At 41.2% G+C, this 16,935-nt stretch overlaps 2 protein-coding genes across 4 annotated transcripts in view; one reads left to right on the top strand and one right to left on the bottom strand.

The window, feature by feature from the left end:
• Window positions 1-2,075: 2,075 nt before the first annotated feature.
• On the top strand, window positions 2,076-12,602 carry LOC138975616 (thioredoxin-related transmembrane protein 2-like). The gene is made up of 8 exons (XM_070348346.1): window positions 2,076-2,252; window positions 3,216-3,276; window positions 3,930-4,043; window positions 5,089-5,165; window positions 6,417-6,523; window positions 6,872-6,937; window positions 8,272-8,398; window positions 9,880-12,602. The coding sequence occupies exons 1-8, from the start codon at window positions 2,115-2,117 to the stop codon at window positions 10,000-10,002; spliced, it is 813 nt and encodes a 270-aa protein (XP_070204447.1). The 5' UTR covers window positions 2,076-2,114; the 3' UTR covers window positions 10,003-12,602.
• Window positions 12,603-12,803: 201 nt separating this feature from the next.
• LOC138975615 (TNF receptor-associated factor 4-like) overlaps window positions 12,804-16,935 on the bottom strand; it is a 75,217-nt gene continuing 71,085 nt past the window's right edge. For all 3 annotated transcript variants that reach the window (XM_070348342.1, XM_070348343.1, XM_070348344.1), the window contains exon 7: window positions 12,804-16,538. In XM_070348342.1, coding sequence (XP_070204443.1) covers window positions 15,924-16,538 — 615 coding nt within the window. In that variant the 3' untranslated portion in view covers window positions 12,804-15,923. The remainder of the gene's footprint in view (window positions 16,539-16,935) is intronic.

The following is a 16,935-nucleotide window of genomic DNA, read 5'->3' as shown; positions in this document are numbered from 1 at the left end:
AGTATTTACATCTGTAGCCTTTTACGAACGTTATCAGAAAAACAAGGGAGATAACTAGCCTTTTCTGTTCGGCAACACACAACTTAACGTTGGGCTTTTCTCGGAAACTATAAAAGTGACCGGGCTCAAATTTTATGTGAACGTGACTCATTGTGTTGTGAATAGCAATTTCTTCCTGTCCATCTGATGCCTCATATAATATTCAGAACTGCGAAAGTGACTCGATCGAGCGTTTGCTCTTCTTGTCTTGGAAGCAACTTCAGTGGAAGTAGCTTCACTGGACTTACTCGATTTTGTCAACACACAGCAGATCTATGTGTGTGTGTGTGTGTGTGTGCGTGTGTCATTCAAATCTGTTTCAAAAAGGAGATTAATTGTATACTCACGGAATAAAATAACTTAACATGTTTTAAAATTTAATATCTCAAAATCGGAAAAAGTTGCAGGAGAGCGGGGTGGTACGATCATAGAACCATCAATTCCTGAGAAGAGAAAAAAAACCGGAATGTTCTCGGTTGCTTAGTTTTTTCACAATTGGTCCTCAAAGACGCATGGTGTCATTTTGGAGTTTACTAGACTGACGCCTAAGCTTGCCGACGCTGCCGACAGCCAGTGCACGCTGTGTGTGCTGTAAACAGGTAGGCCTGCACTCTTTGACTCTCGGGGCACGTCTACCCGTACTTGAAACCCGCAAAAGGTCTGCTGCTGATCCACGAATATTGCATGAAAGTACTGCCTTTGGTTTGTCCGTTTGTTTGTGAGTGAAAACAACTCACTAAAATGTTTCTTTCTCTTTGCCCAAAACTGTTCACTCTGTCTTTCACCATGCCACGAACGTGTGTGAACGATAGACTCGTCGCAATAGGGATGTTGAGAGGAGGGATGACTTATACTGATGTTGCTAGGAGATTCGGAGTGACCAGGCAATCAGTGCACGCACAGCGCTGTCAAACACACAGTGCTAAGTTTGTAAACTCCAAAATGACACCATGCGTCTTTGAGCTCAAATTGCAAAAAAACGGAACAAGCCAGACTATTCCGGTTTTTTGCCCATAATGAGCAATTGAACAAGCTTTACGTTGGTACACAAATCACTCCTGTAACTTTTTCCGATTTTGAGATATTACATTTTAAACAATGTTCTTCTTCTTGGCGTTCGCAGAGGTTACACAATCAGTCCAGCACTGGTGATAAATGTTGTTTAAACAATGTTAAGTTATTTTATTCCGTGAGTATACATTCACATGGAGAACACACTCTTTGAAAAATAATTCTTCTTCTTCTTCTGCGTTCGATGTTATGGCCGTTAAATCCTCAGTTCGGTGGCTGCCAAGAAGTCCGCAGTCTTCTGTAGATCGGCAGCGGGTCCCCAGAGCTTGGTGCCCAGGCTGGTGTCTTCCGGCCAGTAGAGCTGCTGGCGTGCTGTCTCCAGCATCCTGCACTCAGGTCAAAATGAGCCGAACTTATTTTGACCTGAGTTCAGGATGCTGTCTCCAGGTGTGGGCATGTTTGTAGAACGTGCTCAGGGGTTTGTTCCTTTGAGCCGCACTCACATTTGGCTGTGTTGCCGAGTCCCAGTCTCTTCAGGTGTTTTTTCAGTCCACAGTGACCAGTGCGCAGACGAAGAATGGTGGTCTGGCTTCTTCTGCAAAACAACAACGAACAAAACCAAAAACTCGACAACAACAACAGGGATAGTGTCAAGATGAGAGAGACGGACATTCACTTTGTGTTTGTCGACTGACGTTGGCCTTTATTTACGCGTTGATGGGGAAAAAAAAGAAGAAAAAACCCCACACGTTCATATGATTTGACTGTGCAGCAGTCTGAGCAGATAAAGCCTGAGAATTAGGGGGAAAAAACAGTACCAGGTAAGGGTGGGGAAGAGGTTGAATATTTGGCTGGGATGGAGCGGGACACTTACTCTATTATTTTCTCAAATTCTCATTCTGCTGATAGTTCTTATGAATCACCTGTTCACTTTCGTTTTCGGAGTGGAGCTCCCTGGTTCTGGCTATGTAATGGTGGTACCCATTCCGGTTGCACTCACAGACAAAACTACTCGATAAAATGATGCGACAGTTATCTCCCATGACACTGACAGAAGAAACGCAATGGCAGTTCTCGAGTCTCTTAAACCGTTTCTTCGAGCGCATTACATTACTAATGTGCTTCTTGCCATCTCGTTTTTCATCTTTAAGACATTACCTGGTGTTTGTGACGTCCTCTTCGAAGACTGCAGACTGGAATTGGTAATGATGTGTTGCTAAATAGTGGGACAGATGTTGATTGTACGTTGACAGTGACACTTGACGGTGTCATCTGCCCTTGACTTGAAGGAGGAATATCTCACTTTTGTATCGCTTTCGTGAATTCTGTTAATTTTTCTGTGATTGTACATGGAAAAGATTTAACACGTGGCGTCCATGTTGGATATCAGATTCAGTGTGTGTTCTTTTTCCCATGGAAAATAGTCTTGGAGTAGGGGTACCGTTGGGTCTAAGTACAGCTGAAGACTTAAAATAGATGACCAGTTGGATTGATAGGAACGATTGTAAGGACCTTATACACAGACCTTTTTGCAGCCCATATACAGCCAGTCTGATTGGTTTGGTTAATGTTGTAAACACAAAATAAAGTGTGTCAAAATACTAAAATGATAAGTTGCAGCCATAGGACACTAAAAATAGTCAAATTGACAATGGCAGGTGCATTACTGGAGCTATTAGATCAAGGGTGTCATTAAACTTGGAAGTGTCCTCTTAATTGAGAAGCTGTTGTTACACTTTACAGACCTGTAGCGGGGCGGGGATGTAGCTCAGTCGGTAGCGCGCTGGATTTGTATCCCGTTGGCCGCTGTCAGCGTGAGTCCGTCCCCACGTTCGGCGAGAGATTTATTTCTCACTCAGAGTCAACTTTGTGTGCAGACTCTCCTCGGTGTCCGAACACCCCCGTGTGTACACGCAAGCACAAGACCAAGTGCGCACGAAAAAGATCCTGTAATCCATGTCAGAGTTCGGTGGGTTATAGAAACACGAAAATACCCAGCATGCTTCCTCCGAAAGCTGCGTATGGCTGCCTAAATGGCGGGGTAAAAACTGTCATACACGTAAAAGCCGTGGCAGTTTCAGCCCATGAACAAACAAACAGACTTGTACTTTGTAGCAGTGTATAATTTGATTTTTGATGATACATTCTATGTTCTCTGTCCACAGAGAGAATGGGAATGGCTTACTTTCCTTGGATGTATCATTGTGCTGAAGAACCGAAAGCAGGGTGAGTGTATTAATTATTATGTGGGATAATGTGCTGGGTAAAGTTATGTTTTATACATTTTGTATTTTTATTCAGATTGAAGACTTATGTAAAGCTGAATTGTTTGCTGGATCTGTTAGTATAAATTTAGAAGGTAAATAAAAAACAGTAATTGTATACCTGTAACAGGATTATTCAATCTCTTCATTTATTTGATTTAATTCCAGCAAGGAGAGTAATCTTGAGTAAAACATTAACACATGATGTAAGCTGTTTTGTGTTAATAATCTGTGCTGATGAGAATCATGGCCACATTTATTAGTATAGCCAAGTAGGGTTTTTGGATGAATGATGTTCTGCACTGTCAACTCAAACAGAAGAGTTGTGTTTCCAACAGACGTACTGTCAGTGTCTGTGTCATTGAGGGTAGTAATTAGACATTTTGAGTGCATTCTCAAATTTGTTGAAACGGCCATAACAAGTTTTGACCATTTGGAAAGTTACAAGCAGTCCTTGGCATCGCCATTTCTGACCACGAGGAAACTGACAGTTCTGCAGGTCAGCCAGAACAACGGCACAGTTTTCAGCAATTTATACAAAGTTTGCCGCACTAAACAACATTCCTTCAGGATTTGTGTGGCTTGGGTGACTACATGAGTTTGCTCTGGTTCCAGCTAACCTGACCAGCTATGTGAACACGGCCTGCATGTTCGCCAAGGTGCTCAACCTCATCCTCTTCTTCAAACACAACTTGGCCTATGGCATCCTCTACTTCTTCGTTGGACTGTGTGAGTGCTTGCTTTGTTTGTGATGCAGACCTGGGAACCCATACGATATCGCCGTATTTTGTATGCCTCAGTATTAGTATGGTCGGTTCGAAAAAAATACGATGAGAAAAGTTTCCTGGGCTGCTTTTCTTCACAAGCGCATCCTTGTCATTCCTGTTTATTTACTTGGGCACTGTTTATTTTAATGAATAAACAATAATTTTATAACTCGGCATTCGATCAATGATTACAGGGTTTGTCATTGAACATTAAAAGAAGCATTTGTAAATGTATTGGTACACTTAATTAATGGAGCAACGGATGCGTGCGAAGCATGTTTTAATCATCCATGTTCAAATGTCTTGTAGAGTACACTCATTTTTCTGAAAATATGCCAAGTTTGTTTAAGAATACTCCAGGTACAAAACAGGGGTTCCCAGGTCTGGTGATGAGTTGCGCTTCTGGTGTTGGTTATTTACTGTTTGAGCCCAAGCCGTCGGTTTGGTCAGAGTCCAGTCTGGTTACCTGGCCAGGAATTTCTTATGTAAAATCTCAGGATTTGCCTCCAAAGATCAATAACATCTATATTATTATGTGTATGTTTGTTATTTAAGATGTTGTTGTTGTTTTTTGTCCAGGAATGTATATGACCCGCTGTTTGTAGCTTGATCCCTACATTACTGAACCTTTAAAGAGATTAATATCGATTAACTGAACATAAGTATCATATGTACCATTAAAAAGGAGTGACGATACATTCAAGTTAATCTAAAGATGAATAAAAAAATAAATAAAAAAGGTGTGTTATTGGAACGTTTAATTTATGACAAAACGAAATGTTACCTTCACTGATCTTTGACCCAGATAAGTTCATTTTCTGTATTATGAGTGTTTATCTGTCTGTCTGTTTGCTGGGTCCAAGATCTGTGAGTGTGACGTTTTGTTTTGTCATAAATTAAACGCTCCAATAACATACCTTTCTTGTATTTTTATTCTTAGTTTTGGAACGTTGGCCGTCTGTTTGTATTTGGATTTCTGCTGATCTAAAGATGTTTTTTCTTTGCAGTACACTTCATCTTCTTGCCCCGTCCTGTGTACGACGGCCCGGAGAACGTGGTCTACTTCAGGGGACCTAATCTGCAGGTAAAGGGATTGACAAGGGGAGATCTTGCAACAGTTGTCTCCCTTCACCCATCAGTCTATTAGTTTATCAGTCTATCAGCATTATAGGGATTTTACCAGCTATTAGAAAGTTTTTGTTTCTGGAGGCAATTAACAGTATTGTTTGTTTAAAAGAATTGTGTTACTGACACAATGAAGGCAAAGTCTGGAAAAAATATGAGGCTATCACCTTTTTGGCTCACGCAAGTGTAGCCTATGCGATGCTGACTTTTGTCTGTCTGTGCGTGCGTGCGTGTGTGATAGAAACTTTAACATTTGACTGAACACCGAAATACTAATTTTACCGGGTTATTATCCAAGCAACAGCTTCAAAGTATTGAAGCAATGATCAACATTTCGTCGGCACGTATGTAGTTAAAGTGTGTATAAAAAAAAAACGGGTGGTGGGGGGTTTTGGGGGGGTAAAAATAGGTGACTGGTTTGTGTTGCGTGTGGTATGTAGACCAGGTGAGGGGTCAAGGTTAGGTCAGATCGCGTGAAGGATTGTGGTATAGATTCACTTTTCAGTTCTAAACGAGCTGCATTCGGCGATTCGCCGATTCGGGGAAGACGATTTCACATTGTTCGGTTTCGTAGCGGCTCCAGAAAAATAGATAAAGAAGATACCAAAGGAGATTTCCTGCAGGTTGATCTGCACAGCGTGTTTTCAGTGTCTGCGTGAGGAAGAGCTGTCGAAAGCGCAGTGTCGATCTGGCAGTCGTGTCCCCGTAAGGCTACAGACAGATCTAGCGTCTCCCACTCTTGCACCGTGTCACCTAATTTTGCTTACTGGGTGTGTGTATGTGTGACGGAGTGATTGAGTTTGTGTTACTGTTTGTCGATTTCTTACGGGAGCCTTGAAGGCTTCGCCTCTTGTTCTTCTTAGAGCGCCGAATATAGCTCGTGCGAGCTCCCATATTGAGATACCCAAAACACCCGCCATACACAATGCTACCTAGGATGCATATCTGTTTTCATTTCTACTGGCTTACTGCAAGTTTTTTTTTTTTTTTCCATTTATGATTTTGGAAACTCACAGTAGCTACTTAGTTTGAGATTGATAGAATTACTTTCCATGCCACGGGACGGGAAAGTTTAAGTAGAGGTATACTAGTCTTAAAAATGGAGGGTCTGAAAGCTCAGATTTCACTGTGCGGAATACAAATTACAGTTGCATGGCAGGTTGTCTAAAAGAATGACATACATGTACATTTTTGGCCTCTCCTTTGACAGGATGAGCTGGAGAGAGATCGTCGCATCAGCTGGGTCATCACCTTTTACGCTGCCTGGTCACCGCAGTGTTTGACCTTTGCCCCCACCTTTGCCGAAATCTCTGCAGAGTGAGGAAATTTTCTTTTTATTTCTGTTTTACTTTTCTGTTGTTTCTTGTTTGTTCTGTTTCGGTGGTTTTTTTCTCCCTTTTTTTCCCATTTTGTTGTTGGTTAGTTTTTGTGTATGGAATAGAAGCCTGCAAGAGGCATTTCCCGCTTATTACTGTATGTGAGAAAAACAGCTATAGAGAATCAAGGAATACAATTTTTGGGTTGTGAAACAGGACCAGACCGGATGATACATAACTCCTGTGTCAAGTGGTGGGAGCATCGCTTCTTACTGATGGTGTTGTTATGTTTCCCTGGGTGAAGTGGTAGGAACATGGCTTCTTACTGATGCTGTTGTTATTTGTGCAGATACTCTCTGGACAACCTCAAGTTTGGCAAGATTGATGCGTCACGGTACCCACTGGTGGCAGAAAAGTAAGTTCATGTCTGTCACTGATTTTCTGGTGCTTCACTGTTTCCGTCTGTTTAACCCAATGTCCCCTGACAAAAAAATGGCAGGCAGCCTTCTTAATCCTGAGCAAAGGGAAACTACTCCGCACAACATGCACACATACAAAACAAAACAATTCATATAAAATCATAGAGTACTCACATTTATATAGAAGATGGCAGAATAACTCGAGAATACACTATAGTTTCATATGCAAGTATGTTCTGTCCACTTCCGATGAAATAAATGTTGTTTAAAAAAAAAAATCCAGCAAGTGTTCTTCAAAAACGTCCAACGTGTCAGCCTTCAGTCCTCATTTACACCAATGACCCATGGAGAGCCTCCGGCGTACAGCAGCCTTCATCAGGGCCTCCGGAGTTGCTGTCTGAGCGAACGACGAAGAAGAAGAAGAAGAATTTACTCCAATATATGTTGAAACTCCCAGAAAAATCCTCCCGAAAGTCATGTTGTCGAATAACAACACCCACATCGATGTCAGACTCATCCCCTTTCACCTCTTCAAGTAGAAAACCTTCGAAAGGCGTGTCAGAATCGTCATCTGAGTTCCCCATGATTGAACACCATACTTCCAAACCTTCGTTCAACGCCATTTTGTCAGACAAAAAAATCTCAAACTTTGAAAATTCACAGCTAACACACTATCGCATCGATTCAAACTCTGCAAACGCTAGAATGAAGCAGCCGGAAGGAAGTGCATTAATCACATCCGGTCGCAAGGCCTTATGGGTAAGGCTCAAAGCGAAAGTGAAAGTAGGTGACCTAGTGTTTAGCGGGCCATGCCAGGCGTTTCAGGGATTTCATAGGGAACTTCCGGCGGGCCATGCCGGGCGGTTCAGGGGGCATTGGGTTAACCAGAAATCAAGTCACACAGTAATATCATGTATTTGATTAAAAACTACAAATACTGCACGGGCAAATGGTCAGGCCTCTTTCTTAATATATTTTTTCGACATATTTGTAATTGCAGATATAACATACCTACTGCAGTCATTGATTTAGTTTTGCTGGTTGCTGTGACGGATTGACTGGTGTTGTAAAAGAGCGCATAGATTGAAGGTTTTTGTAGGAGTCTGCATTTGAGCAATTGTGGAAAGTAATCTTGGTTTGAAAATTAGTTACTTACTTCATTGACTGGATGTACAGACCAGACATTTGGGTATTGCCACTTGATTTGGAAACTGAAACATTGTTGCACTCATGTCAAACATGAACCTGTTGTTTGTAGAGGTTTAGTTTTGTTAGAACAGCCGTCTACAGTGAACATGCTCCGTACGTACGATGTGACTGTGTCGGGCAGGTTTGGCATTGACTGCAGCACCTGGTCCAAGCAACTGCCCACTGTCGTTCTCTTCCAAGAGGGAAAGGAAAAGATTCGCAGACCCACCGGTACTAAGAAGACCACGCTGAAATTTCTCTTCACAAAGGTGAGGGCTGCGCTGCCTCATGGAAGGCAGAACTTTGTGGTTATTGTTGATGTGATGAACATTTCATTTTGATGCCCTCGTGGCAAAGCCATTTGGGGCTTGTGAGACAGGGAAACCCCGGTTTTGTAACAAAATAAACAAGTCGCGTAAGGCGAAATTACTACATTTAGTCAAGCTATGGAACTCACAGAATGAAATTGAACGTAGTCCGCCGCTAGTGCAAAAGGCAGTGAAAGTGACGAGCCTGTTTGGCGCGGTAGCGGTTGCGCTGTGCTTCATAGCACGCTTTACTGTACCTCTCTTCGTTTTAACTTTCTGAGCGTGTTTTTAATCCAAACATATCATATCTATATGTTTTTGGAATCAGGAACCGACCAGGAATAAGATGAAAGTGTTTTTAAATTGATTTCGAAAATTTAATTTTGATCATAATTTTTAATTTTTTTAATTTTCAGAGCTTGTTTTTAATCCAAATATAACATATTTATATGTTTTTGGAATCAGAAAATGATGAAAAATAAGATGAACGTAAATTTGGATCGTTTTATAAAATTTGGTTTTTTTTTTTACAATTTTCAGATTTTTAATGACCAAAGTCATCAATTAATTTTTAAGCCACTAAGCTGAAATGCAATACCGAAGTCTGGCCTTTGTTGAAGATTGCTTGGCCAAAATTTCAATCAATTTGATTGAAAAATGAGGGTGTGACAGTGCCGCCTCAACTTTTACAAAAAGCCGGATATGACGTCATCAAAGACATTTATCGAAAAAAAATGGACAAAATGTCTGGGGGTATCATACCCAGGAACTCTCATGTCAAATTTCATAAAGATCGGTCCAGTAGTTTAGTCTGAATCGCTCTACACACACACACAGACAGACACACGCGCACACACACACACACACACACACACACACACACACACACACACACACACACAGACAGACAGACACGCGCACACACACACACACACACACACACATACACCACGACCCTCGTCTCGATTCCCCCTCTATGTTAAAACATTTAGTCAAAACTTGACTAAATGTAAAAAGGAAATAAAAAATTATGAAAACAGATTTTTGACTCCCCTGAGTAATCAGAATTCCCCTGAGGAATTAGCAGTGTTAGGCCGTCCGTAGACAAAAACCGTAACATTGGGATTATCTCGGATGTTTTTGAAGCTAGAGCTTTGAAACTTTGTGCACTTCTAGGGTTTGATGATCTGACATGACCCCAGCTTGGTTGACCCTCGTAAAATGTTGGGGTCACAGCGGGGTCATGTTTGGTTCCTAAAAACTTGGCATTCAGGATTTCTCTTGTGATTTTGAAGCTAGAGCCTCCAAATTTCACATACAAGAGAGAAAGAGAGAGAGAGAGGAGCGTGCATGCATGTGTGTTTGCATGTATTGGTGTAGCCTCATTCACTCAGCATTAACCTCTAACAGCTCAACATTTTTCTCATCTTCTCTTTACTCAGGAAAACGTCATACGAGACATGGAGCTGAACGAGGTGTACGGTCAGTGCAAGAAGAACCCCTTACACCGCCGCAAGGAAAAGGACGCCGTTGAAGAACCTGCTGAAACCAAAAAGGATAAGTGAATGACCCTCCGCGCCTGCCTGAATTTCATGTGTTCAAGGATGAGAGTGGAAAATATTGGCAGCCGTGAAGACAGGGTCATGATTTCTGTTAAAATTATGATGGCTTGAATTTTTCTGTTGAGTTGGACTGTGACTTTGAAGTGACCTGTTCCATTGAAATTTGCAGGAGGGTGGAAGAAGAGAGGTGTGGGAGTGAATGTAGAAAGAGTGAAGCAGGGTGGGGGAGGGGTTGTGGTGATGATGAATGAAACGGAGAGTGTTTGTGTCTGGCAGGTAAAGATGAGAGATACAGTCAGTGTGCCAGTCTCTGTGTGTGACCGGCAAGTTGAAGACCTAGCATTGTCGGGTGTGTGGAGAGGGAAACGTTAGCAAGACCCTCATCATATCTTGTCTCCCTCATCTTGTTTATTTTTTGTATTGTATTTTGCATATTTTGTCTTATTTTTGGGGGGGGGGCTCCAACTTTTTGGGGAATTTGCAGATTTAAACCAACATTTGTTTTTAATAAATATTCAAATGAGAAACCACTACAAGTGTGCTCAGATTTGCATTAGGTTTCATCAATTTGAATTTAAACACTTTCCATACCCCTCCAAGAATTTCACAGCTTTTCTTTTCCACAGTACGAGCCCTGTATTTTACAAGACAGTCACTTATCAAGATACTCAAGTCATATTACTCATATTATTTTCATAATAACTTGTGAAAAAGCCTGCTTTTATTGAATTCTGTGGGTGGTTAACTTCTTTTCATACAGCCGCGTAAATATTAGGTCTGTCTGGTACTACCAGTCTTCATTTGTAAAGTTATATCTTTTTTTTCTCTCAGTAAGTATAGCTTGATGTCTTCTTTTTGTGAATGAAAAAGACTTTGATACCAGAACTTTTTAATAACTTTTCAGTGTCAGTTCTAGAAAAAATCTTCCGATATGTAACTGTATGAGGAATCTTAAGACTTTCGCGACGGGAGGTGACTAAATTAGTAACAGCGCTGACACGCCCACGGACGGGAAGTGACTATTTGAGTAACAGACATACAAGGTACACGACTCGTGATTGCTTCCCGGTTTTTGAAGCTTGCAATAAATTGAGTTGTTTCCCTTGATACACGTGACTTGCTCTCCGCCATGTGCAAATTAGAGAAGATTTGAGTGGTTTTTTCGAACAAAAAAAATGAATCGAAGGCGAGCCTTGTCACGGGAGGAGATTCTCCGGATGTTGGATCTTGAGGATCCTGTAGATCATGATTCCGACGTGTTGTTTTCGCCTCAAGAAAGCGATAATAGCAGTGATATTGAGGAAGAAACAGTCCTGTTGTTGCTAGTATGAGTCAGCAAACTACACGTGGTAGGGTGGTACTGCATGGATCTTCGAATCGTGTAGTTGCAAGGGGGGTGTGGCAGCACTGATAACAATGGATGGCTGGAGCCTCCTAATCCTTTTGGAAATGTTCATAGGTGTACAGTTGGGACTTTGTTGTGAAAATGTGACTTATATTCAATATGGATTACCTAGACATCATTTGGTGAGTGTCACAGTTTTGTTTCATTTGAGTCAGGATGCTGTGAGTGAATGCGGGATTTGCTTGTTTTTTTCTTTGTACTGTCTCCTTATTTCTGTGTAGAATTTTAACAATATTTCAGCTAATTCATAGGTTTTACACCTTGTTTGGTTATAAAATTATTTATAATACTTTCTGTTAAAAAATAACTTTTAAAAAAGCAGTGGAAAAGAAAACACACACAAAAAAACGTAAAAAAACACAAATTATCCCCCTTTCACCCCCCCTTTGCTAAAACAAATCGCGTGACAAACTTATAAATAGCACGACTGAACTGGGCATCCATTTTTTAATTAGTACACAAAATTTGGTGGTGATTGGACTTAATTCAAGCTTGCTAGACAGATTTCTTTACAGTTACTGTTTTTTGGGAAGTTTCTTGGTGGCAAGCTTGGGCAGGCAGGACGTTAACGCCGTGGCAATGCTAGTCACAATAGTGTTAAGCGCATATTTCTAATTTTGTCCGCTTTATACCTTTGCCTTCCAAAGGCAGCGAGGGAGAGGAGTTGGCCCCGCCCTCATAAAGCTGGGCCAAGACTAGTTGAGATTTCTTACATCTCACTCCCCTATGACCAAAAACGGTTATGGGACTACCTTGACCACTTTATGTCTGTAATTTCACCAAAGCTGGAATGTAAGATGTTCTTTTTCCTCTTATGGTGCTGTTTACTTAATACAAAAACAAGACTTTCTGGGTGTGACATAGCTCATCTTTGTTTTCCTTTGACTGGTGCATTTGATGAATGAATTTGCAAGTCATCATTGTATGGATGTAGCATTGGAATGTTTGACAGAACTGATGGTGTGCTGAAAACTGACTGTTGTGACGAATGATTGTGAAGGTATATCTTCTGTACATGCATTGGAAAGTTTGGGCAGACAATGATGTTTGTGAAGGATGTGTGCGTGTCCTTATTTTTCTAGCTGCTCGCATCAAATTCAGATTATTTGTCATGTTCCACATTTGAAGGAAAGTTGACCACAATTTTTACTTTGTACCTAAGTGTTATGATCTGATTAAATGTTTTTTCCTTGAATAAGGTTCGTTCATGTTTCACTTGTTTGATTCATGAAAAAATGCATTTTGTGTCAGTTTGTTGTTGAAGAATTATTGACTTTACAATTCTCACACACGGTTTTGTTTACACTACAGAGTTTCAGTTTGATTCACTTTCAAAACTCAGTATCTACACGCACACACACACGCACACGCACACACACATAGTACTTTCCACACACTCTTTGTATTTTATTTTTATTGTTTCCACAAATATTGCAGGCAACATTAACACAGTATTTATGTCATAAACTCATTATGCACCACCAAAATCCTTATGCTCACAAGGGTAACACATCCAATGAAGTGACCTAAACTTACATTCACTGCCAATGTTTTAGAATTTGTGATCATGTACAAGTTCATTTTACACACATTAGCACAGTTATGATAGACAGTGATGCTCTGCTACTTCTGACGAACGAAATCCCCTTAAATTTCATCTTCGGTAATGCACAACAATACAGCATGAACACACGCTATGAAGCTATCAGTAAGACACAGTTACAGACACACTGAACTTCTGGTTTTGTTGAAATAAGGCAAGGCTGAAATTTGTACACAACAATACAAATGTACAAACACGGCTGAACAGACATTCTCTCCGTGAAGTCAAGTTTGCTTTTCTTCACAGAACAATGTGCTACTTGCACATAATTATGCCAAAAGAAAAGTTTATGCTTTCGCAGCTAACCGCATACATACATTTTATTCATATTTAATAAGTGACTGAAACACCTGTAAAACAGAAGCAAACTGAAACAACAAATATCTGTTAATCACACCAGCTGTCAAGTAACTGAGTAAACTGATGCATTATTTATGCATGCAATCACTGATTTGACACACTGTACAATTCTGGTTCACCCAACTTGAAACTCTGACTAGGAAGAGAATGACAATACCCATGTTTCTTTTTAAATGCACATTGAATGAGTAAACTATTTCCTCATACATGAGGCCACACACATACTTCTCTGCTTCTTCCATTGGGAATATCGAGTTAATGCATTCAGTGAATTAAATAAGGGTGTCTTTGGCTAAAACATACACTACAGTTTGCAAACAGACGTGTGTTCCGCCCCCTCCCATTCTCTCTCTGACACACACACACACACAGACACGTGCACACACACACAGTGCAAATAGAACTGAGGTATATTCTCTCATTGATGTAATAAATTAGAAACTTTTTGTACCAAAATCAAACAAAACAAAACTTTTGCGGATGTATGTGATCAAGTCTGAGTGAGAAAATGCACAGTCCCTTGCCATCAAGTGGCTGGTTTCAATAAACCTGAAAATAATATGGACAAATCACACGTAACATGCTGCCAAGGACACAAAAGATAAATAAATAAATAGTTTAATTTCTGGTAATTTCTAAAGTGACTGACTAACACAGATAACAACAGTTTGGTCTCTGCTGTTCCCTCAAAGTTTTGTTTGTTATTTTACAACCAGGCACACAATGACACAAGTGTAACTTTCTGTAAACTTTGAATCACGTGAACGATACACACACACAAAAGGCAATTTTAAAACAAGAATGAAGTTCAGCAACAAAGCAAGATGTACGTGTATCTACAGATGAGAGTTTTTCTTGCTCTATTTCTTCTTCTGTATCATTTGCTGAAAGAGAGCTTCTTTGATACAAAATCCACACAAGCATGGTTGTTACACACAAAATTGGGGGAATATTTCCTGATGCAAAATCTTTGTGATCACAAAATGCAGTGTCATCTGCTACAAATGTACTGAACCTAAACAAGAATAGAAGGTTGGATAAAAAGAGAAAAATATAAATGAAAGTTGTTGGTCCATTCCAATGCTTCTTGTAGGCTAAGGTGCCAGGAGTATGATTTCACCTTACTCTCACTTACTTACTTACTTACTTGGTTTGTCTATTTTAAGAGCCCTTACTCCCCTTTGCTACTTTGGTCTTAGAGAAGAAGACTTGCACACAGTTACACCAAACTAAAAGTGAACACAAAGCCGATACCAAAAATGTCTTTTTTCAACCAACATTTGTTCATATCTATACAATCAACTCCTTTCCTGTCATTCGCTTACATATTTCACCTTGCAAATCCTTCAGCAACAATAATGGCACAGATTTTGCTAGTGACCACAGACACTGTTTTCTACTTTTCTACCGGGCACAATACTTATTGCAACATTTTCTTGTGACTTGAACCCCTTATGGCCGGGCAAATCTCTATGAGATATCTGAGTGTTCAGCAAGTTAATAACTCTGACTTATGATATATTCATGTTGTTCACATCCTAGGTTCGTATGACTTGAAACACATTAATAATGGCAGAATGTACAAGTGCTGCTTGCACAAAGGAAATTAAGGCGATGAGAAAAATCTCTTACTTGGTACAATGACTATGTAGATCACTCTTATACACGCACGAACAATGACATTTTCTCTCAAGGTATGAATGCAAGTCCTTAATGAGCTCTTCTCTTAGAGCTTGAATGTAAGTTTTTTGCCGTGCAAACCCAGCCCAATAAAAGAGCTTCATAACACAGCAGAATGTACGGGTTAACAATACACATATCTACACCCGAAATGCCATGCATTATCTGGTTCATCTCCTTGCAAGTTCTGCCTCAAAACACATTTTGTCTGGAGGGAACAGTGAAGGGAATTTCCTCTGGCATCCGATGTGACTTCCCACTTGAAACAGATTTTTTTTGCAACAGAAAGCAGTTTTTTCTCCAGCCATTTTGCTGCCAATCTGTCTGGTGCCATGACACTGGAATTCCCTCTTTCTTCAGGGCTTTTCCCTTTGAGAGCGATTCTGTCTCGTGGAGGAATTACAGAGTTCTTTCTCCCTGGATGTCTGTCTTTATGCCTGAGCAAGGAACCAGTATCAGAGTCATTATGGCATAAATTCCTCTCACAGAGTTCAGGTTTTGTTTGTCTAGCAGCCAGCTGGCCAGATCAACACATTTCTCTCAAGGCAAACCTTCCCGACAGTTTCAGACCTTCCTTTGGCAGAAAAGTTGTTCAAGGGAATGAAGACTCACGAGGCCAGTCATACTGCACTGTGTCAGAAATTGCACATCCACGGCCACTTAAACCCCTATATGATTGCTCTCACGGCAACATGAATCACTTTGTGATCGTTCTCACGGCAACATGAATCACTTTGTGATCGTTCTCACGGCAACATGAATAACTTTGCGATCGCTCTCTCATGGCAGCATCAATCACTTTGCGATCATTCTCACGGCAACATCAATCTCTTTGTGATTGTTCTCACGGCAACACAAACCGCTTTGTGATCAATCTCACGGCAAAATGAACTCCTTCGTGTCCACGCTGACTCTGATGATGATGGAATCGTCCCTGATATAGTTCCTGGTCTTGAGAATGTCGTGCGACACGAACTTGGGGTAGCCGAAACCCAGAGACTCCACATCCTTCACAGGCTTCTGGAAGTGCTTCCAGGTTGGGTCCGGCACGAAACTCTCCGTCAAGTTGGCTCGCATTTCCACGTCGTTGGGCTGGTCGTAAAGCGTGAAGGAGACCGGCAACCGGAACGGCCATTCCAGAATGTTGTCGTACTCCCCCGGCAAGAGTTTGATGTACACCGACAGATACTTCCCCTCGCCGGCTCCGTTCCCGTTGAGGAAAACGGAGAGAGCCGCCTTGTAGCCGAAGCGGGAGGTATAGAACGGCTGACTGACGAGCTCCTTGCCATTCTTGTAGAGCGCCTCGATGTACTTGGCTTTGTAGGATGAGATCTTCCAGACGAAGGTGCCGTCTGTGATGTGGGTGGTGACGTGGAGGGCGGAGCAGAGGTGAGCGATCTGTTGTTGCTGTCGCTTGACCAGATCCCAGGCCAGGTGTAGGTGTGTTTTCTGTGTCTCCTCCAGGTGTCGGTCCATGCTGTAGCGAGCACACTGAAAAACACACAAGTTCATCAGTTATAACGTGAGTGTGTGAACAGAATACAGAATCTTTAATTGCCCAAGGTTTGGAATTGGTCTTGACATTGCGATTAAGAAACATTCGCCCCAGCCATGCACACCCAACACACGCATCTATAAAAAATGATCAACTTTTACTGTTACAGCCATGGGGTTACTTGGAGCTTTATTAATAGACAAATGCCCGGAAATAACTGTGGGGTTTGTATGGGTTGTGAAAGAGTGAATACTCTTGCTTTTGTTGAGGCAAACTTTCTACACATGCTCCTGGTCCACGTGTTTCAGACACACCCCTCCCTAGTGACTGGCCTATAATGCCACGCGAGAAATTTGCCTCAATTAAAGCGAGAACATTCACTCTTTCACAACC

This window comes from Littorina saxatilis, linkage group LG9 (genome assembly GCF_037325665.1).
Source record: "Littorina saxatilis isolate snail1 linkage group LG9, US_GU_Lsax_2.0, whole genome shotgun sequence".
In the NCBI taxonomy this organism is placed as follows: Eukaryota; Metazoa; Mollusca; class Gastropoda; order Littorinimorpha; family Littorinidae; genus Littorina; species Littorina saxatilis.
This window is presented reverse-complemented; position numbering and strand designations above follow the sequence as displayed.